The 22,996-nt window shown below is 43.0% G+C and overlaps 1 protein-coding gene across 1 annotated transcript in view; it reads left to right on the top strand.

The window, feature by feature from the left end:
- COL4A4 (collagen type IV alpha 4 chain) overlaps positions 1 to 22,996 on the top strand; it is a 148,172-nt gene that overhangs the window by 116,264 nt on the left and 8,912 nt on the right. Inside the window, exons 38-44 of the mRNA XM_068969399.1 lie at positions 6,267 to 6,338; positions 7,650 to 7,787; positions 7,881 to 7,994; positions 9,674 to 9,829; positions 15,286 to 15,393; positions 16,476 to 16,484; positions 20,481 to 20,606. Of these exons, the coding sequence (XP_068825500.1) occupies positions 6,267 to 6,338; positions 7,650 to 7,787; positions 7,881 to 7,994; positions 9,674 to 9,829; positions 15,286 to 15,393; positions 16,476 to 16,484; positions 20,481 to 20,606 (723 nt within the window). The remainder of the gene's footprint in view (positions 1 to 6,266; positions 6,339 to 7,649; positions 7,788 to 7,880; positions 7,995 to 9,673; positions 9,830 to 15,285; positions 15,394 to 16,475; positions 16,485 to 20,480; positions 20,607 to 22,996) is intronic.

Genomic DNA, 22,996 nt, shown 5'->3' with positions numbered 1-22,996 from the left:
GGGGACAGTGTTTCCCTGCAAACAGCCCAGTGAACAACCAGTCTTTTTTTTTTTTTCTTAATCCACAAAACAGTGAAATACATTCTTAGGAATGAAAACGTCTACAATATAAATCCATTGCTGTCATTTATCATGCTGATAGGAAAATGAACCACACTCTGGCAGAAATGCTTTGAACTGAGAAACTAAATATTTGAAGTATGTTCTAAATAAGTCAGGGGGACTGATTATCTTGTTTGAACAAACCAGCTGCTAACTCCAAGTTGTTTGCTCTACTAAGAACAGGCCATATGGATTCTGAGTCCTGCTTATATTCCGTCAGATTTAAACTTTCACTTCAACATAGGTAAAGATAGCTTGGTGCTTAGACTTCCAGTACCTATATATGCTCAATTCCTAGTTAGGCATTCATCATTGCTGTGGTTTAGTTGTTAAGTTGTGTCCAACTCTTTGCCATCCCATGGACTGTAGCCCACCAGGCTCCTCTGTCCATGGGATTTCCCAGGCAAGAATATTGGAATGCATTGCCATTTCCTTCTCCAGGGGATCTTCCTGACCTAGGGATCCAACCTGCATCTGCGGCATTGCAGGCAGATTCTTTACCACTGAGCCACCTGGGAAGCCCCATAGGAGACTGTAATAATAGAAGCCTAAAATAATAAGCTTTGGCATGAGAGCATGTAAAGAATGTGGGCTGGGTTATTTTGGTTGATGGCAAGTAAACTGTTTCATAAGAACAAAGCACCTAGAGATGTCTTTTATCAGCACAGACAGGCCCAGCACCTCACAGTTGTGAAAATCAGAAACATTCTCCCTTTTTACAACTGGTGCCCTCTCCTTGACCCTGCCCCACAGCATTTACCCCTCTTGAGGTAATTGCCTGATTGTTCTGTTGAGTCAGGGATGGTTTCTCTGTCAGTCCCGTGTCTCCTCAGTGCCCATCACCAAGCACATTTGGGGGCTGAAGCTCAAGGTTAGGGGGCCCTATCTTAGGCTCTTGTACATTCTCTTAGTAGGCACTCGTGTATTTTCTGAATTAAAGGAGAATTCCTTCTTATTTCAGTTTTGCGAAGTTTTCCACTTTGTTCAGCTATTACCTAGAGGCTCAAAGAAAGGTCTCTTTCCCAGCAGCTTTCAAGTTAGGGTGACCAGCTGTCCCGCTTTGTCTTGGCCAGAGCAGATGCTCAGAACATAGGATTCACAGTGTTAGAACTAGGCAAGCCACCAGCAGACAGGGACAAGTTGGTCACCCTATTAAAGGTATAAACTGTGAAAGGTTCCTGGGGATAGGGAAGCATTTTCAGTTTGACAACAGAAGAAAACCTCAAAGTGGGCATCCAGTCACGAGTCTGCTGGCTCACAGAGATGGAAGCTTTAATTGTGCTTATAGTTGGGAGATGAGATCAGATTCTCCGACTAGAGAACGCCCTCGCCTGTGTGTGCAGTGATATGCAGCCTTGAATGATGGTTGTTAAGCCAGAGGACGACCAGAGAGGTGAATTTAAAAAAGCCTCATTACTGAGGACTGTGTTTTGTGAGCCTAATTGCCTCTCATCTGCCCTGTATATATTTTATGCATGAACAACTTTTTGATTTAGAGATGGGATGGATAAAAAGCTTTCAGTAAAAAAAGGAAAAATTGCCCTTAAAACCCTACCCAGATGTAGCTGCATTCAATTTAGAAAGATAACATTGGGTCAGATAAGGGTCGGCCAGTTCAACAATGGCGAGAGGCTGAAATTGTGACAGAGCAGGATTTGGACGTGTTGATGTGACAATGGAGAGTTGGCAGGAGTTGAGACATTCCACCCCCAGCCAAGTCCCCAAGCCATCAATCTCAGTGGCTTAAGCTAGAGATCAAAACACGTTGAAATAGCAGAGTAGTCTCAAAAAATGTATTATCGTTTCAGATAGATGGCAATAAATATCCAGATTTGGCAGATGAAGAAGGTCTGTGTGTTCTTTTGGTGGAAACTTGAAACATTTGCTCATAAGTAGAAAAGAGAATTGGAAAACAAGCTCAGCTAGACCTGACAAAAATGGTTAGGAAACAAGAGCTTTGGGGAAAATGGGAGTGCATTCCCCCCTTTTTTGATTTTGAGAGAATTATGGCTCATTTGTACCAATTTAATGTTTAGATTTTAAAGATTTTAAAATAGAATAACTGTTTCCAGTATTGATAAAAAATAGAGTGGAACCAACGAACTGTTCTATCTTCCAATAAGAAGTCTACAGAGGACTTACCTTAATGAAGAAATAATAATGAGTGCTTGAATTATTTATATATAAGTGGATAACATTAACTTCCCCCAATCTTACTCATCCTATACATCTATCAATGAAAGATGTTGGATGCAAACAGAGATTGGAGTTCACTCTTTTTTATAGCTTTCTTTCACCTCGTTCAATCTCTCACCCTCCTCGATTACAATCCTAAAAGATGATGCTGTCAAAGTGCTGCACTCAATATGTCAGCAAATTTAGAAAACTCAGCAGTGTCCACAACACTGGAAAAGGTTAGTTTTCATTCCAATTCCAAAGAAATTTGGAATGCCAAGTTGTGTGCAGTGCCAAACAATGTTCCAACTACTGTACAATTGCACTCATTTTCCATGCTAGTGAGGTAATGCTCAAAATCCTTCAAGCTAGGCTTCAGTCATATGTGATCCGAGAAATTCCAGATGTAAAGGCTTGACTTAGAAAGGGCAGAGGAACCAGAGATCAAAGGGGCAATATTTGCTAGATTATACAGAAAACAAGGGAATTCCAGAAAAACATCTGCTTCTGTTTCATTGACTACATTAAAGCCTTTGACTATGTGGATCACAACAAACTGTGGAAAATTCTTAAAGAGATGGGAATACCAGACCACCTCACCTGTCTCCTGAGAAAACTGTATGCAGGTCAAGATGTGGAATAATGGACTGGTTCCAAATTGGGGAAGGAGTATGTCAAGGCTGTATATTGATTATTTAACTTATATGCAGAGCATATTATGTGAAATGCTGGACTGGAATCAAGTTCACTAGGAGAAATATCAACAACCTTAGATATGCAGATGATACTACTTTAATGACAGAAAGCAAAGAGGAACTAAAGAGCCTCTTGATGAAGGTGAAAGAAGAGAGTGAAAAAGCTGGCTTAATACTCATCATTCAAAAAACTAAGATCATGGCATCCAGTCCCATCACTTCATGGCGAATAGAAGGGGGAAAAATGGAAATGGTGACAGATTTTATCTTCGTGGGCTCCAAAACTACTGTGGACAGTGACTGCAGGTGTGAAATTAAAAGACACTTGCTCTTTGGAAGAAAAGACAAACCTAGACAGCATATTAAAAAGCAGAGATATCACTTTACTAACAAAGGTCCGAATAGTCAAAGCTATGGTTTTTTCAGTAGTCACGTATGGATGTGAGAGTTGGACTATGATAAAGGGTGAGCGCCAAAGAACTGATCCTTTTGAATTGTGGTGCTGGAGAAGACTCTTGAGAGTCCCTTGGACTGCAAGGAGGTCAAACCAGTCAATCCTAAAGGAAATCAACCTTGAATATTCATTAGAAGGACTGATGCTGAAGATGAAGCTCCAATACTTTGGCCACCTGATGTGAAGAGTTGACTTACTGGGAAAGACCCCAATGCTGGGAAAGATTTTGAGGGCAGGAGGAGAATGGGGACAGAAGAGGATACGATGGTTGGATTGTATCATCAACCTAATGGACATCAGTTAGAGCAAACTCTGGGAAATAGTCAAGGACGAGGAAGCCTGGCATGCTGCAATCCATGGGGTCACAAAGAGTCGGACATGACTTAGCAATAAACAGCAACTCCCCCTGTTCAGTCCCTCACCCTCCTTGTTCTAGACTTGGTCATTTCCTCATTCATTCACTCACTCACTCAACAAACGTTTATTGAGCACCTACTGTGTGTCAGGATATATGCTAAGTGCAGGAATAAAAGGAGTAATAAGACCTGATCTTGCACTCAATTAATTTATCCAAAGTCAGCCAGTCATCACAGACAGGACTGCTATACAGAGTGGGATAGGTTGGGCAGAAAGGCCCAGAGGGAGCTCTGTAAGTGTCATGGGGGTTGGTGAGGGCACTTCTCTGTGTTAGTCATAAGCAAAGGTGTGATTATCACAATTTCAAGGGCCATGACCCAAACTGAATGAATGCCTGACTGTGCTCTGACGGCCTTTTAGCCTTAGGTGAGAAAGAACAGTTTCTGGATGGGAAATCCGTTAATGTAGTGGGAAGGTTACCAGGGGCTGAGAAGATTCTTCTCCCGCATCCATCAGTGGGACATGTGTGGAGCTCTTGGCAGAAGACTCAGCAGCCAGGGATGTTCATATTGGTTAGTAACTTGTCTGTTCCCTCCCTCTCTCCCTGCTTCCCTTTACTTCCTCCCCACAAATCTATATATTTATGTCATATAGCACATATAATATTGGATTGGCTAAGCAATTTGTTCAGGGTTTTCCATAACATCTTATGCAGAAAAATCCGAATGAACTTCTTGGCCAACCCAATATAATACATATTGGGTTGACAAAAGAGTTCATTTAGATTTTTCCACAGTATCACTCAGTGACAGTTTGTGGTTTGTTTTGGGCTTCCTAAGTGGTGCTAGTGGTAAAGAATCCACCTGCCAATGCAGGAGACACAAGAGACCCAGGCTCGATCCCTGGGTTGAGAAGATCCCCTGGAGCAGAAATGGAACCCTCTTCAGTATTCTTGCCTGGAAAACTCCATGGGCAGAGGAGCCTGTGGGGCTCCAGTTCATGGGGTTGCAAAGAGTTAGACATGACTGAGAGACCAAGTGCACACATCAGATTAGTAGATGGCTCCTTAGTGACATCTGACAGAAAGTTCTAGAAGGAGATGCAGGCATCAGTGAGATCTATCCAGTTACAGAGAATGGAGTTCTCGGTGATCATCATGAAATAAATTTGGTTTCTGTAAAGAGGCATCAGAGAGGTTCTCTTTGACAGAATTGGTGGCAGAGAAATAGCTGCAGCCACATTTGAGCTGCAGGCCTGTTCTCTCTGAATGGCACAGTGCTCAAAAACATCAGCAGGACACGCATTCCTCAGTGTGCCACAGACCCACCTGTCCTTGCTGTCTTACTACATTTATCCAGGTAGATTGCGATGAAATTAAAATCTGCAGACTGTGGTGGAGAGGGAAGATTCTGGGCATGGGAGGAGGGAAGCAGGGGTTTACTCCCACCCAATCTCTTCCTTACCTAGAATGACTTTTTTGTTGTAAAGTTGGAGGTCATTTCCTATGCCAACATTCAGTAATTCTAGACTGTATCTGCCTAGAAAGAGAGAAAGAGAGATTCATGATATGGTCAGAAACTAACAGAACTGTGTTAAAACCCACGAAAGGGAGCCTTCGTTCCCTGGCGGTCCAGTGGTTAAGACTTCACCATCCAGTGCAGTGGGTGCAGGTTCAGGCCCCAGTCGGAGAGCTAAGATCCCACATCCCTCACAGCCAAAGACATAAAACACAAGAAATATTGTAACAAATTCAATAAAGACTTTAAGAATGGTCCACATTAAAAAAAAAACACATTATGAAAAAACAAAGTTATGTGTTAGGATATATGCCAAGTTAAGGATGGAGTGGGAGGTTGGGTTAGCAGATGCAGGATGTTATACACAGAATGGATAAACAACGAGGTCCTACTGTATAGTGCAAGGAACTATACTAAATACCCTATGATAAAGAATAATGGGAAAAAATTTACTATATATATACTTCCCTGATGGCTCTAATGGTAAAGAATCTGCCTGCAGTGCAAGAGACCTTGGTTTGATCCCTGGGTCATGAAGATCCTCTGGAGAAGGGAAAGGCTACCCACTCCAGTATTCTTGTCTGCAGAATTCCATGAACAGAGGAGCCTGGCAGGCTATAGTGCATGGGGTTGCAGAGTCGGACACAACTGAGCCACTAACACTTTCACTTTTACTATGATAAACCATAATGGGAAAGAATATTTAAGTATATAATATATAAAGGTATATGTTAAGCAGTCTGTGTTAACAGAAAACACCCATCACATGACCATGTTTAGCGATGACCCCTGGAGTGGATTCTGCCTTCCTAGTGATGTTTAGATGGTGAGGTCTCATGGTTCCCACCTAGAGAATTTGTGGGTCCCCATCAGTCAACCTTCCCTGGACTGTGCATGCGAGGAACAGTCAGAGAATGTGCATGGAGGGTCTTCCCCTGTGGGTCACAGACGTGTGATGTGTTTCAGGTCTCTCTGGGTCGCCCGGCCTGAACGGCCTGCATGGTTTGAAGGGTCAGAAAGGCAGCAAAGGCGCTTCAGGTAAGAGAGAACCTTTGCAAGAGGCTGAACAGCTGTTAATGAACCATGAGAGTCCACTGGCGTTTCCTCCCTTCACAAGATACGGGTGCGAAAGTGAGACACTGGTTTAGCTTAGATTCACCGTGTTGGAACTGTTTCTAGTTTTGATGATGACTTATCAAACGGGCTGGAGAAGGAAAATGGCAACTCACTCCAGTACTCTTGCCTGGAGAATCCCATGGAGGGAGGAGCCTGGTAGGCTACAGTCCATGGGGTCGCAAAGAGTCAGACACGACTGAGCGACTTCACTTTCACTTTATCAAACTGGCACTTGAGAAAACCCAATTTAAGCAGGAAGGGTGGGTTAATGGTGCCTATTGTTGATACTGCGTGTGACTATCTATTAAACATATTCTGCATAATCACTTAGGTGGAGCTAGATTTCAAAATGTTATGAATAACAAATAAACAGTCAGGATACTGGAGTATTGTTTTACATGTTGTCATGCCAAGTACAACCACGTGGGTCTAATTAGTACTTCAGCATCCTTCAGTGGCCTGCTGGGAAAACAAATTACCTGAACAAATTGCTGTTATTTTTGATGCCACAAATAGGCTAATCATCAACATCTTAGCTTGTTCTGTTATTTGAATAGAATTCACATTGGTTGCATTCGTTTCTCAGAAAAAGAGCTTGCAATCAGACGAGGTAGTCAGAAGCAGACTTGCACATTTGTGAGGCAGTGAGAAAAGGACTGAACTGTTGTGCTGCTGGGTTTGGGTCTGTAGTTGGGGAGGGTTTATATGGTTTATACGGTTTGGAAGATCAAGACGTCATTTAGGTCACTTAGGATTGTTATTGGCTCTTCCAAATAGTCTGGTAAAATGTGTGCCCTCTCCAAGAAACCAGTGGAGTTCTGCCTTTTCAAAGTGAAACTCCACAATGGTTCTGTTTATTTTCCAGTTTCCATCTTAAATGTCAAGCCAGTTTATTCACAATCACTTACTGTTCCATCTCATTTGTTTCTCTCTTAACGATTGTAGAGATTGAAGGGTTGGTATTGTCACTAAGCGATTGTGTTTTTAAATCTGGGAAACAGTCATAAAAATAAATCAGAGCTATGCTGGACAGGTGTGATGGGTCATAAGAGAGGAGACAGTGACCCCCAGAAGAGTGTGCATCCATTCGGATCGCTCTTGTGGACAATGTCGATCTCGGAAGAATGCGCTCCTTTCCTGTCCTGTGCCCACTGAGAAGCAGTTCCTTTTCAGCCCCCACGCCAGGGACACACCAGGAGAAGATGCAGTGTTAATGCTGTTTTCCTCATTAAGGTTCACATGAAATGGGCCCCCCAGGTCCAGTGGGAATGCCCGGCCCTAAAGGGGAGACAGGAGACCCCGGGAACCCAGGAATTTCTCTTCCGGGACCTTTGGGAGAAAGAGGTCCCCCGGGTCCCCCAGGACCCCCAGGTAAGAAAGCAGCATGCTTTGCCCTTCGCTCGATAACTGCATCCAAACCTCCCAAATGTCATGAGACTAACAGCTGAACACGTTCCTCCTCAGGGAGAGCTGGATCACCTGGTCCTCCAGGTGCCCCAGGAAAAGCTCTTAAGGATGACATTCCAGACCCGGGTCTGCCTGGAGATCAGGGACCTCCTGGCCCCGATGGTCCAAGAGGTATGGGATAATTACGGCAAAGGGTGATGGTGTTGCTTTCCTTAGACGCTTGCCAGCTCTGTTGGGATGGAGGAGCAGAGAGAATGGTCAAGGAGAAGCATGTTAGCAGCCCCATCAACTTGGCAGATGGAAAAGGGGGAGGGTGGGCAGTGGGGACCGTACCCAGGACCAGCGCTTAGACCCCTCACTCTTCTATTTCAACTCCATCAGACCACCTCTGACACAGAGCAAGTCTTTACCATCGCTGGCTTGATGCTGAGCTTGAGGGCGCAGAAGGAAGCAGCAGGAGGTGGCCTCGCCATCCTTATTGGTCTCAGTATCAGCACATAAAGCAGTTCTTTCAGCCCAGAGATGACAGGACCCCTGCCTCTCTCTCTCTCTCTCTCACACACACACAAGCCCACACACACCCACACAGAGTCTCTTCATGTGCTGCTCACAGTACGTTTTGCTCCTGTTATCACTTCACTGGGATGAACTCTAGCTAGTCAATATTTAACAAAGTAAGATTGAACCAGAGCTGACTGGGGAGCTGGAACAAGAGTGTGGCTCAGTGCAGGCTTCTGCCAAATGCAGGCAATCATATTCCTACTAGCTCATAGAACTCTTCCAGAGAGACAGAAACCTTGAAATCTTTAGGTTTTCGTGAGGTTGGAATAAAACATATGTAATTCTGCTTTACACTATGAAACCTGAAATGCCCCAAAATATGCTAAGAAGGTTAGAAGTTAAGTAGGAATAGAACTTGGGCTTAAATACCATGTGTAGACAATGGTTTTCAAATAGGATTTTAAATTTAATTGAGTGGATATTCCTTTTTCATCAGCCAGATTCTCTCTCTCTCTTTTTGGTTTATTTATTCTTGGCTGCACTGGGTCTTTGCTGCTGCATGAGCTTTCTCTAGTAGCGGCGAGCAGGGGCTACTCTTGTTGCAGAGCACGGTTCTCGGGTGTGTGGGCTTCAGTAGTTGTGACACATGGGCTTAGCTGTGGTGTACAGACATGCGGGATCTTCCCTTACCAGGGATCAAACTCATGTCCCCTGCACTGACAGGTAGATTCTTAACCATTGGACCACCAAGGAGCCTAGTCAGACTTTCTTAAAAATCTATTATCTCTCTGTCCACCCACCCATCCATCTATCCATTCATCCATTTACCCATCTACCCAAATACTCATCTATCCATCCATCCATGTATCCATCTATCCATCTACCCATTCATTCATCCATCCATCCATTTACCCATCCATCCATCTATTCATGTATCCATCCATCCATGTATCCACCTATCCATCCACCCATTCATTCATCCATCCATCCATTTACCCATCCATCTATTCATCTATCTATCCCTCCATCCATCTATCACATGAAAGCAATGGGAAGGCAACGCAAAGAAAAGTCAAAACTGATGCTTCCAAAAGGAATGGCTCTGAAGGGAAGGAAGGTTTTGCATAGCTCATTTTGTCCTAATAGTTACTAACAGACTATTTACATTTCTCAACTTGGGCTTCAAGAGACATACTGCTTCACCTCTGATACTATTGACATTCTTATTCTAATTCCTTGCATCGCTTGCTTGTAAACGATTAAATTCCTTTCCTTAAGAAGCTCTTAGGCAGCCAGCATGCACATTTGTTTTTGACTGAAAGAATCTTTTTGCCTACTCTTGTGGTCAGGAGTACCTGGGCCTCCAGGACCACCTGGGAGTGTTGAGCTTCTGAAAGGGGAACCAGGAGACTGTGGTCTGCCGGGGCCTCCAGGTCTCCCAGGCCCACCAGGCCCTCCAGGACACAAAGGCTTCCCAGGATGTGATGGAAAACATGGCCAGAAAGGTATGAATGGAAATAGTTCTTTTAAGTAGTACTAGATGACTTTCCTATCTGGCTTGCAGGTCTGGGGTGTGCACTACTGTGAGGTCATTCTCATTTCCTATGGCAATAATGACTACATTTCCAAAATGTCCTGACTTGCCCAGAATCCTAAAATGTGGGTGACAGTCAGACAAGTAAGAAGAAGAAACACAAGTTCATCTTTAGTCCCTAATAACATGCTTGATAATCTTTGACAAGAACTATACAACAGAAATTTAATGCAAGCTACGTATGTAATTAAAAGATGTAATAGCCACATTTTAGAAAGTTAAAAGAAACAAATAAACAGATTTTCCTACTTTGACATAATATATTCAAATATTATTACATTTTAACATAAAATCAATATAAATTATCAAAGGGTAATTAGGGCTGGTTGTACAAACCTAGTTTCTTTCCCAAATAAGATGCTCTTCTTTGATGGTAAAATCTGGTGTGTATTTTAAACTTAAAGCACAACACAGTTTGGCCTTGCCAATTTCAGCTGTTTAATAGCCACGTTAGTGGCTTCTGTATTGGACAGTTCAGTTTTAGACTGCTGACTTTGCCTTTTTATATTCACAGAAGTGTCTCCACTACTGAATTCTCCCACTATTTAAGATTAAAATATTTATTTTAATTAAGTTTTACTTAACTGCTAATATTTGGGGAATGTGAAGTCAAGTGGGCCTTAGGAAGCATCACTACGAACAAAGCTAGTGGAGGTGATGAAATCCCAGTTGAGCTATTTCAAATCCTAAAAGATGATGCTGTGAAAGTGCTGCACTCAATATGCCAGCAAATTTGGAAAACTCAGCAGTGGCCACAGGACTGGAAAAGGTCAGTTTCATTCCAATCCCAAAGAAAGGCAATGTCAAAGAATGTTCAAACTACTGCACAATTGCACTCATCACACATGCTAGGAAAGCAGTGCTCAAAATTCTCCAAGCCAGGCTTCAACAGTACATGAACCATGAACTTCCAGATGTTCAAGCTGGTTTTAGAAAAGGCAGAGGAACCAGAGATCAAATTGCCAACATCCACTGGATCATCGAGTGTTGGGGTCCAGCCCTGGTGGATCCAGGGAAATTTGAAGGGTGAATGGCGTAGGTGAGGAAAGCTTATTTATTTAATTAGAAATATGAAAGAAATTAAAAAGAAATAGTATAGTAGGAAAGTTTAGTGGAGAAAAGAGGCTGAATAACTTGGTTTACGGGGAAAGCCAATAAAATCTCAGGACAAGAGATTTCCACCATCTACGTTAGGCCACTGGCATCCGTTTGAATATCGGAGAGTGCCCCGCCTTGGGCTCCCTCTCTCGCGGATCTTAGAAGCCAGGGCAAGTAAGTAGACATGGTGAGCCTCCACGCCCCAAATGGGAATTCAGCCTGAAAATAGAGTAAAGAGGAGACACGGGGGAAACCAGTCCAGTGACTGGCCCATCCCCTATTGTCCAGAAAGGCCTTTTATACCTTTTTTTGTACATAGACCTCAATGGATAATCTAAAATTATGCAGCATCAGCAACCCTGACTCTTATCGAGACCAGGCTTTCTCTCTGCATACCTAGTTGTATACACAAGTCTTAGGTGATTTACATCATCTTCCGGCCAGAGGGCCAATTAACATTTTACAGCCCTTTTCTGATAAGGGTTTGTCAACCAGAACACTTATTTGTGTTGTTCTTCCCAAAGTCTGGTGCCACTCTCAGAAAGCACTAAATAAAGTTACATTCTTACATAGCAAGGACACAAGAGGAGTGCAGTGATATATAACAAAGAAAAGTAACTCAAAAGTCTAGTGTTGCTGACATCAAAACTACTGTATTCCTATTCCTATATCCCAATTACACTGATTAATATCTTTCAGGTGCCTAAAAGATAAAGAATATGGAGGCCGGGCAGCAGTCATTGAGTCAACAGTGAAAACCTGTCACCAATATGATTTTTAGCTCTTTAGAAAAGGCTCTGTATCTTTAAGATGCTTAAGCTTTGTGCCTCTTGCGACTGGGGGGGCTGTAAGCAATTCACAAATTGTAAAAAGTCCGGGGGAACCTGTCAGGCAAGTTAGAGAGCCATCAAAGGGGTTTGAGCTGATGCAGGAGACTGAAGCCCTGAATTAACTTTTTTCCAGAGAATGTCAGAAGAGTGAAAAGCACAGTAATAAAGCAGGCAGACTCCGGTTTTTTGGGGTAGATGTTCAGGAAAACTCATGGGGAACCCCCGAAGCCGGATCACGCCTTTGCATTTTGTCGGGCTTCCTTCCTCACGACCTTTGCCATGGGCGGGATTCCTCACGCTGGATCCCGGCAATCGAGAAAGCAAGAGAGTTCCAGAAAAACATCTACTTCTGCTTTATCAACTATGCCAAAGTCTTTGACGTGTGGATCACAACAAACTGTGGAAAATTCTTAAATTCTTACTTGCCTCCTGAGAAAGTTGTATCTAGGTCAAGAAGCAACAGTTAGAACTGGACATGGAACAACCGACTGGTTCCAGATAGGGAAAGGAATATGTCAAGGCTATATATTGTCACCCTGCTTATTTAACTTATATGTAGAGTACATCTTGCAAAATGCTAGGCTGGATGAAGCACAAGCTGTAATCAGGATTGCCAGAAGAAATATCAATAACCTCAGATATGCAGATGACACCATCCTTATGGCAGAAAGCGAAGAAGAACTAAAGAGCCTCTTGTTGAAAGTGAAAGAGGAGAGTGAAAAAGCTGACTTAAAACTCAACATTCAGAAAACAAACATCATGGCATCTGTCCCATCACTTCATGGCAAATAGATGGGGAAACAATAGAAACAGTGAGAGACTTTATTTTTGGGGGCTCCAAAATCACTGCAGATGGTGACTGCAGCCATGAAATTAAGATGCTTGCTCCTTGGAAGAAAAGCTATGACCAATCTAGACAGCATATTAAAAAGCAGAAACATTACTTTGCCAACAAAGGTCCATCTAGTCAAAGCTATGGTTTTTCCAGTAGTCATGTATAGATGTGAGAGTTGGACCATAAAGAAAGTTGAGTGCCAAAGAATTGATGTTTTTGAACTGTGGTGTTGGAGAAGACTCTTGAGAGTCCTTTGGACTGTGAGGAGATCAAACCATTCAATCCTAAAGGAGATCAGCCCTGGGTGTTCATTGGAAGGACTGATGTTGAAGCTGAAACTCCAATACTTTGGCCACTTGATGCGAAGAACTGACTCATTAGAAAAGACCCTGGGAAAGATTGAGGGCAGGAGGAGAAGGGGATGACAGAGGATGAGACAGTTGGATGGCATCACCAAGTCGAGGACAGGAGTTTGAGCAAACTTTGGGAATTGGTGATGGACAGGGAGGCCTGGCATGCTACAATCCATGGGGTCACAAAGACTCGGACACGACTGAGCAACTGAACTGAATATTTGGGGGACCTTAGTTTTGGCTGTAACAATTTTAGACAATTATAAGGTTCATATAACATTTTGTTGAGAAGAGGCCAATAAAGAATATCCATTTTACCTCCCTTATGTCATAAATAAGGAAACTTGATACCGAGATGCAAATATTGAACTTTGCAGGAGCTCAGTAACTAGCGCTCTGTCTGATTTCTGAAACAAATGTGAAATAAGTAAACCATTAGAGCAGAGGGAAAGTCAGAATCAGCATGAGGCTGCTATGACTAGAACACAAATGGCATCCCTGAAATTGTGCAGTGTATAACCTGTACAACAGTACTCAGCAATCCTATTCACCTTTATTAGCGGTAAAATCAGCTTTAGAAATTGTGCCTTATATCTGCAGGTATTTTGGCTTTTAATTATTAAACTCCCAGATTGGACAGATACAGCTAGCATTCCTGTCACCAGGAGAGAGGAAGGGGGCTGTCTATATGGCCTTGTACCTCTGCCTAATAAGTTATTCCTCCTCCCCAGTGGCTTCCCTAGAGAATTAGCTTTCACCTGGGAAATATACTTCAGGATTAGGGAAATAGCAAGATATATAAATAATAGCAACCTACAAAAGGATATACCAAGAGTTGGAAATATTGGTAGAACCTCTAATCATGCTTCTTAATTCCCATTCCAGTGAGCCTAGGGCCAAAGAGTGTTTAACTGTCAAAAGGATGAGGGAATTTCTTCAGCTTACCTTTTTTAGACTTACCCAGTGTGAAATATTTGATCTGTCCCATAAATTATTATTAGGACTCCACAGAAATATAGTAGTGAACAAATTCAAAAGGAGTGCCAACTAATTAAGTTAAATATATGATTTCATAAGGGAATAAAAATACAGTAAAGTATCCATCTATATTAACTGAGTTGGACCATAAAGAAGGCTGAAGTGTTAGTCACTCAGTTGTGTCCTACTCTTTGCAACCCCATGGACTATGGCCCTCCAGACTCCTCTATCCATGGAATTTTCCAGGCATTTAAGAAATACAGGAGTGGGTTGCCATTTCCTACTCCAAAAAAAAAAAAAAATGCTGAGCACTGAAGAATTGATGCTTTCGAATTTTGGTGTTAGAGAAGACTCTTGAGAGTCCCCTGGACAGCAGGGAGATCAAGCCAGTCAATCCTAAAGGAAATCAGCCCTGACTATTTATTGGAAGGGCTGATGCTGAAGCCAAAGCTCCAGTATTTGGCCACTTGATGCAAAGAATTGACTCATTGGAAAAGACCCTGATGCTGGGAAGGATTGAAGGCAGGAGGAGAAAGGGGCAACATGGTACAAGATGGTTGGATGGCATCACTGACTCAATGGACGTGAGTTTGAGCAAGCTCCGAGAGCCAGTGAAGGACAGGGAAGCCTGGCGTGCTGCAGTCCATGGGGTCGCAGAGTCTGACACGACCAAGCAACTGAACGACAAGAACAGTACTAAATGAAAGCCATGCTTTGGGTGGCGAGGCACACTTCTCTCAGTGCTTATTGCAAAGCAACTGGACTTGGGTTGGGATTCCAGGGAGGGCCTCCTTGATGTGATCTGCACCCTACAGAATGTGGAGGACTTCCTGGATGAGGAGGAGAGAAGGAACTGTGTGTAGGAGGCACCGAGTGGCTGGTCTGGCTGAACTTGAGAGAGTGGGGAAGAGAAGGGTGGAATCTCAGGGTCAGGGTGGGTGTTCCCAGATAGTGGAGCATCTTTCCTAAGTTTCCCTTTCTGTGGCAGTCCTTTGACTGTCTCCAGAGAAAGTTCAGGGTTACTGGGTTTTCATCCTCACTTAGTTCTGTTTTGGTCATGGAACGATTTTCCTTTGTCCTGTTGATGGATTGTTGTGTTTCCTTTAGACAGAGGCAACTCTTCTCAGCCTTCCAGAAGAAAGAGGGAGCTATTCTCCAATCTGAGGCTGACTTTGCCCTGCATTTTGCTGGAGTGAACCTCTGAATTCAGTCCATCAAGCTGTTGTTTTTATAATGCTTCATTCTAGTGCCCTCCTTTTCATGTTTCTTTTAGGACCAATGGGATTCCCGGGGCCACAGGGGCCACCTGGAAGTCCTGGGCCACCTGGAGACAAAGGTTTACCTGGATCTCCAGGCAGACGAGGGCCTTTGGGTCCTCCAGGTAAGCTTCTAATGCCTAGTCATCTCCACCTAGCCTACATGGAGTGTTTTTTAAAAAATATTTACTATGAGGGTCATCTTTCAGAAAGTAATTATTCTGAAATTATCAGTAAATTCTAGTAAGTTAAGCTCTTTTTTTATAAAGATTATGTTTATCAAGCTGCATGACAGAGTCTCAGGTTTGGAAAACTTACCTATAATTAGAACAAGTGAGTTTGAAAGTTAGGAGTTGGTTTTACATATACTATTTCTAAGGTAAATAAACCCTTGTTCCTTCACATGAGATCCAAAGACAGACTTGATTGTTGAACGTGAACCTCATATATTTAATTCTTGTCTCCGAATTCCCTACCATTAATTTTTCTAGATGTTTTATTTTAATGTTTCTTGTCAAGTACATTAGTTTCTATGAAGATGAAACTAATTGATTTTTCAGCTCTATAGACAACAGGTTTTCATCAGAAAGTCAAGAGAAGCCAAGGAAGAGCTGGAAGGGCACACATGTGTATCTGAGATTGACAGAAGTCACATCTTTCAGGATCCTAAGTCAATATGACAGCAGTGTGGTGTCAGTTCTGAATATTTTGCAATCTCTTAAATTAGCACTCTAGTCCAAAGAGTAAGAAAACTCTATTGCTTTTTGATGGGCCACAGAACAACATGATGAAGAACTACTATGATTCTTCTTGTATTTCCTTTCTGTGAATACTCTACAAAACTCGGCAAATTAATATGGAATTTCCAGAAGCCTTTAAAAGGACAGAATTTTTCCATACATTAAATCAGAGCATATTTGCCGTAAGAAACCAACTCAAATTTTATATTGCGCAAGAGGGTTTCATTTCAGGTCTTTCTAGATACGAAAACTTCATTCATCATAGCCGTTCTTGTCAGTAACAGGAATGTGGACTTTTTATGTACATAAGATGCCGTCATTCTGCTTGTTGTCTATGCTGTCTATGCAAATTATTATTTGCATTGTCAATCTATTTCACTTTTGTCCTAACTTACTTGTTTATAATCTCTTTCCACCTTATGAAAATCGCTGTGTGGCTTCACATTTTTGGCTTTGGACCTCTCCAGGTTCCAGAGGTAAGCATTGTTGTAAGATGAATAATTTCCTTTAAATCTTGTTTCCAGTCATTTTCATACTTGCTTTTTTTCACTGTATTTGTGAGGGCAAACTTTGTTCAATTTTTTAGATGGGGTGCTGTAATTATATTAGGTTTTAATGCTTCTGCTTCCTCATTGCAGATATAGTAACCCTATATTAGAGTGTCCCAGTGCTGAACCTCCTTAGAGGTTGTCAAGGCAGAGTAGAGACTCGGCTTATATAATTCAGTTCAGGCACAGGGTATGAGCTTTCTCTGTGAGATGCTACAGTACATACTGCTGTAAGTTTCCTTTCTAAATTCTGCAATATGAATACAGAGAACATCCCTAAAATAAACAGTATCAACAACATGAAAAGATGGGTCCTGACCACCCAGTAAGGGACTGTGACAAGCCTTTCCCATCACACCCGAGGCCCATTTTCAACAAGCAAGTTCCTTTGTGTGTTAAAATGAAAATGCCATTCTTTTCAACTAAGTGTGCACTTAATCCTCTACAATGCAAAAGCAACATATGATTTTGTGTCTGGCATTTTCAAAGAGAATAAAAAGAGTTTCTCAAAAGAAGGAAAGAAAAACCCTGAATGTGGGCATTTGTTCTTTCCAGGCGACTGTTATTAACCCCAAGGAACGTTGCCCTGAATACAGACTCCATATATTATTTTTAGGGCCCTTAGAGGAGATGCCTCAGCCCCTTTCTTTCAGCTTCCGGTTTGTCAAAAAGTAAAGAAAAAGCAAAATTAGAATTTTAAGAAATTTTGCTGCTTTTAATGTTTATGTTTTAAAATTACTGCTGTATATTTAATGTTTTCATTTGTCTGTGACTATACTCTGACTCACTAGATGAGAGCATCAACATCCTAAATAAAAAGTACCAGCCAAATACCCAGCCCTGCCTTTACTTACCTGCTTTCACTCCACCCCCACTGGTGAATTTCCACCATAACTCACCAGATTATCTAGGAAGAATAAGAACTATACCTCTCTCAGCTCACCCAGAGTAAAAAAGCCAAGTTTTACATTAAACTATTCATACTGTAAAAAGACCTCTAACTTGGTGTTATTTGTGGTTTCATACAATATTTTCCAGGAGGTTAAATTCCAAACTGCTTATAGCATTCAAGTCCATTTTCCACAGGCACAGTTACTATCATGTAGACTCCATTGCCATTATGGCCAGGTTTTCTAGGATTTTCTCACTGCTTTATCATTGTTTTTTAAATTATTTGGCACATTCGTATGAATTTTAAGACAACGATAACTAATAAAGGGTGTGCTCTACAATATGTTGCATTTCTTAGAATTCAGCACGTAGGCGTTCAGAGTCCTTAAGGAGGGCAGTATGGGGTGGGGGTGAAGAGCACAGTTTTGGAGACAAGGTGTCTTGGATTTTAATCTAGACTATGGAGAAGGCAATGGCACCCCACTCCAGTACTCTTGCCTGGGAAATCCCATGGACAGAGGAGCCTGGTAGGCTGCAGTCCATGGCGTCGCGAAGAGTCAGACACGACTGAGTGACTTCACTTTCTCTTTTCACCTTCATGCATTGGAGAAGGAAATGGCAACCCACTCCAGTGTTCTTGCCTGGAGAATCCCAGGGATGGTGGAGCCTGGTGGGCTGCCATCTATGGCATCGCACAGAGTCGGACACGACTGAAGCGACTTAGCAGCATGCCACAAACTGGCTGCATGACATTTACTTGTCAATAAATAAATGTCATTTATTTCCCTGGGCCTGAGTTTTCTTCCCTGTAATATTCTAATGACAGCAGCACACACACACAGCCTGGGTGGGAACATTCAGTCATAAACCATTTAGCATGGGATCTGATGCATGTTGAGCTCCGCTGGTGGCTCAGATGGTAAGGAGCCCACCCGCAAGGCAGGAGACCTGGGTTTGATCCCTGGATTTGGATTGGAAAGATGCTCCTGAGAAGGGAATGGCTATCCACTCCAGTATTCTTGCCTGGAGAATCCCAAGGACAGAGGAGCCTGGCGGTCTACAGTCCATGGGGTCCCAAGGAGTCAGACACAACTGATTAACACTTTCACTTCTCATGCATGATAAAGCATCCACTTGGTGTTATCGGTCGTCATTTTTGCTTCAGTTCAGTTCAGTTCAGTCACTCAGTCTTGTCTGACTCTTTGCAACCCCATGAATCGCAGCACGCCAGGCCTCCCTGTCCATCACCAACTCCTGGAGTTTACTCAAACTCATGTCCGTCAAGTCAGTGATGCCATCCAGCCATCTCATCCTCTGTCATCCCCTCCTGCTCCTGCCCCCAATCCCTCCCAGCATCTGAGTCTTTTCCAATGAGTCAACTCTTCGCATGAGGTGGCCAAAGTATTGGAGTTTCAGCTTTAGCATCAGTCCTTCCAATGAACAACCAGGACTGATCTCCTTTAGAATGGACTGATTGCTTAGAGCTATTATTTCTTGTCCTTTGTGGAATGATTGCAGGGAGACTGAATGAAGATTTAGGGGGAAAATGCTGTCCTAAGAGATGTGAATGTAACCAAGAATAAAAAAATGTCAACCTTTAGGGCTGCAGTTCTCAAAGTGAGATTCCCACATCAGTATCATTGAGCTCATCCGGACACTTATTAGAATATGCAAATTGCTGCCCCTACTGACTCAGAGACTCAGGGTTCTAACAAGCCTGAGAGACAGTCATGATGTATTCAGGTCACAGCTGCATCTTTCCAGTGGTGCTTCTTAGCTTGGGCAAATATTGGAATCATCTGGAGGGTTTAAAAAATTAGTGATGCTTGGATTTCACTCACACAAATTCCTTTTTAATAATCTAGATGGAGTACTGGCAGTAGTACTTTTTTTTTTTTTTTTTTTTTAGTAATTAGTACAAGTTTATTGTGCACATGCCAAAAGGCTCTGCAAACCAAGAGCATTCAAACTAATATGTAGAATGAGGCTCAGGGGTATATTGTTCTGAAGTAGCTTATTAGTGAAAAAGCAGTGGTGGTTTATTCTTCACAGTAGTACTTAAAAAAAAAAATTGGACTACAGTTCCTTTACAACAAAGTAAATCAGCTATATGTATACATGTATCCCCTGCCTCTTGGACTTCTCACCCCATCACCCATCCCACCCACCTAGGTCATCACAGGGCACCAAGCTGAGCTCCTTGAGCTATATAGCAAGTTCCCACTAGCTATCTGTTTTACGCACGGCAGTATATATACCTTAATATGTCAATCCCAATCTCCCAATCATTCCCTCCCTGCCCCGTGCTCACATTTCCCTTCTTTATGTCTGCATGCCTGTTCCTTGCCTGCAGATAGGTTCATCTGTACCATGTTTCTAGATTCCACAGCAGTATTTTTGAAAAGCTCTGCAAATGGATTTATTGTACAGTCAAGCTTGAGGTCACTGCCCAGGCCACATCCTGTACCAATTAAACCGCTATTTCTGGGATGGGGCCCAGATACCTGAATGTTTATAACTCTCCTGGATAATTTCAACATGCACTCAAGGTTGAAAATCACTGCTGCCTCAGTGCCTCTAGCCATCCTGAAATCATGTCTGCTTTGGTAGCAGACACTCTGGAAACCAAGCTGGCTGCAGTGTAGATGGCTGAATTAAAGCAATGTTAAGCTGAGTGTGAGGAACCCACCAGGACCTCTCCCCATGCCACCTGTGGCCAGCACCTAGTAAGAAATGGCCCAAAGATGGCAAATCCCAACGGTCACTGCCTCAGCCAGATTTCACTATTTCCTACCTTTGCTTCCTCTGAAATCCCATTCAATCATTCATTTAGTCACTCGACAAAAAGTTTTGGAGAAGTTTGGCTGCCCCACATAGTGAACAAGACAAAGTCCTGCCTTCACAAAGCTGACATTGGATGGCTGAACATTCTTGCTAACATTCCAATGTGGTGTCAGAAGCCCATCCAAATTGCAGAAGGCACTGGTTCATAAGCATTTGAACCCTTTATACAGGTGGTGATTCCAATTTCAGGTGAGCCTGGGCCCCCAGCAGACTTGGATGCCTGCCCTCGAATCCCAGGGCTTCCTGGGGTACCAGGCCCGAGAGGACCGGAAGGAACCATGGGGCTTCCTGGCATGAGAGGCCCACCGGGACCAGGTATGAACCTCACTCTGATTTCTGACATTGAAGATTGCTGAAATGAAAATCTGGGTGTTTGCTATGTAGGTTTTTGTATGGAGCCTAAACAACTCTTGGGAATCAAGCATGAAAATCTCCTTCCCCTTTAACATTTTTTCTACAGTTATCCAGAGGTTTAATTGTGTAGTAGGGGGATCTATGGGCTTCCCAGGTGGACCCAGTGGTAAAGAACCCACCGGCCAATTCAGGAGACATAAGAAACCAGGGTTCTATCCCTGGGTCAGAAAAAGCCCCTGGAGGAGGGCATGGAAACCCACTCTACTATTCTTGCCTGAGAATTCCATGGACAGAGGAGCCTGGTGGGCTACAGTCCATGCTGCTGCTCCTGCTGCTGCTGCTGCTGCGTCGCTTCAGTCGTGTCCAACTCTGTGCGACCCCATAGACGGCAGCCCACCAGGCTCCTCCATCCGTGGGATTTTCCAGGCAAGGGTCCTGGAGTGAGTTGCCATTGCCTTCTCCGGCTACAGTCCATAGGGTCACAAAGAGTCAGCCATGACTGTAGCGACTTAGCATGCATGCACGCAATGGGGTCTACAATATCCCTTCTATTTTTAGGGGAACACCTATTTTAACTTTTATCCTTGGGTGGCTTTTGGACATAAGGTTCCCCCCCCCCCACAAGAAATAATTATCTTCCTAAACTATTTATTCATTTGGCTGTCTCAGGTCTTAGTTGTGGCATGCAGGCCTAGTTGCTCCATAGCATGTGGGATATTAGTTCCCCAGCCAGGGACTAAACCCATGTCCCATGCATTGCAAGGTGAATTCTTAACCACGGGACCACCATGGAAGTCCCTGGACATGAAGCTTTGAAATCTCTTAGCATCACTGAGTAAATGCTCTACGAGTAGTCATTATTAGGTGTTGATTTGATCTTGAATTAAAAACTGTTGAATCGGGGCTCAGTGGAGCAGAAACAGCCTATAAGAAGGAAGGAGGAGGTGTATTTCTTGGAAGAGGAAGAGGAAAGAGGGGGAGGGTCACTCTAAATTCTGGCAAAGATGGCCTTATTCACCTAATGGACGTGGGCATTGCTCAGTCATTGTCAGGAGGGCAGGATTCTTAAGTATTTAAACCAAACCATCAGTTCCTAACACTGTGTGAGAGGTGGTGACCAAAACCATCCTGTGAAAAAGAAATGCAAGAAGGCAAAGTGGTTGTCTGAGGAAGCCTTACAAGTAGCTGAGAAAAGAAGAGAAGTAGAAAGGCAAAAGATAAAGGGAAAAATACACCCAGCTGAATGCAGAGTTCCAGAGACTAGCAAGGAGAAATAAAAAAGCCTTGTTAATGAACAAAGCAAAGAAATAGAGGAAAACAATAGAAAGGGAAAGACTAGAGATCGCTTCAAGAAAATTGGAGATACCAAGGGACGGTTTCACACAAAGATGGGCACAATAAAAGACAGAAATGATATGGACCTAACTGAAGCAGATGATATTAAGAAGAGCTGGCAAGAATACACAGAAGAACTGTACAAAAAAGATCTTAATGACCCAGATAACCATGATGGTGTGATCACTCACCTAATGCCAGACATCCTGGACTGTGAAGTCCAGTGGCCCCAGGAAGCATTACTATAAACAAAGCTGATGGAGGAGATGGAATTCCACTAAGCTATTTCAAATCTTAAAAGATGATGCTGTTAAAGTGCTGCATTCGATATGCCAGCAAATTTGGAAATTTGGAACCCTTATGGGTTTGGGTCATCTTTCCTTTTCTGAAGGAGATTCTTTCAGCAGGGTGAGTGGGACTTTAAGGAAGACCCTGAGTTTGGTTGTGAAGGATCAACTGCCCCACAGAAGTACCACCTCCACTTAAACCACCTCGAGTTTGGTTGTGAAGGATCAAACTGCCCCACAGAAGTACCACCTCCGCTTAAAATAATATGGTTTTCTTCCTGTTTTCCATCAAGACCTCTTTCATTTCTGAGCTGATCTTGTAGCTAACTGCTGCAGCTGAGATCTACAGAGAAAAAAATGAACTTCTGGCTCCTTCCTGCCCGATCTGAGTAGGTAATGGCCACACCAAGTAAAACTTGTATCTATTAAGAACCCTGGATAACAGAAGGTCTAATGCTTTTCTGCTCATGCGTCTCATTCATCTCTACAATAATCCTTCCCAAGTGGCCCTCAAAGGCTGAGGCTTCCTGTGATGAACTCAAAAGTGGTTTCCGTTCTGGATTGAACTGTTACTGTCACACTGATATTCCCTACATCCTGTTTGGGAGTGTTTATCTTCAACACCTGACCCTCTCAGAGGAGGGACTCCATCTGACAGCGCTGGGCTTTCAGATGTAGGTCTGTTCCTGGCACAATGGTAACGAATCTGCCTGCCGATGTAGGAGACGT

The sequence above is a fragment of the Capricornis sumatraensis genome, chromosome 3 (assembly GCF_032405125.1).
Source record: "Capricornis sumatraensis isolate serow.1 chromosome 3, serow.2, whole genome shotgun sequence".
NCBI classification, from domain to species: Eukaryota; Metazoa; Chordata; class Mammalia; order Artiodactyla; family Bovidae; genus Capricornis; species Capricornis sumatraensis.
This window is presented reverse-complemented; position numbering and strand designations above follow the sequence as displayed.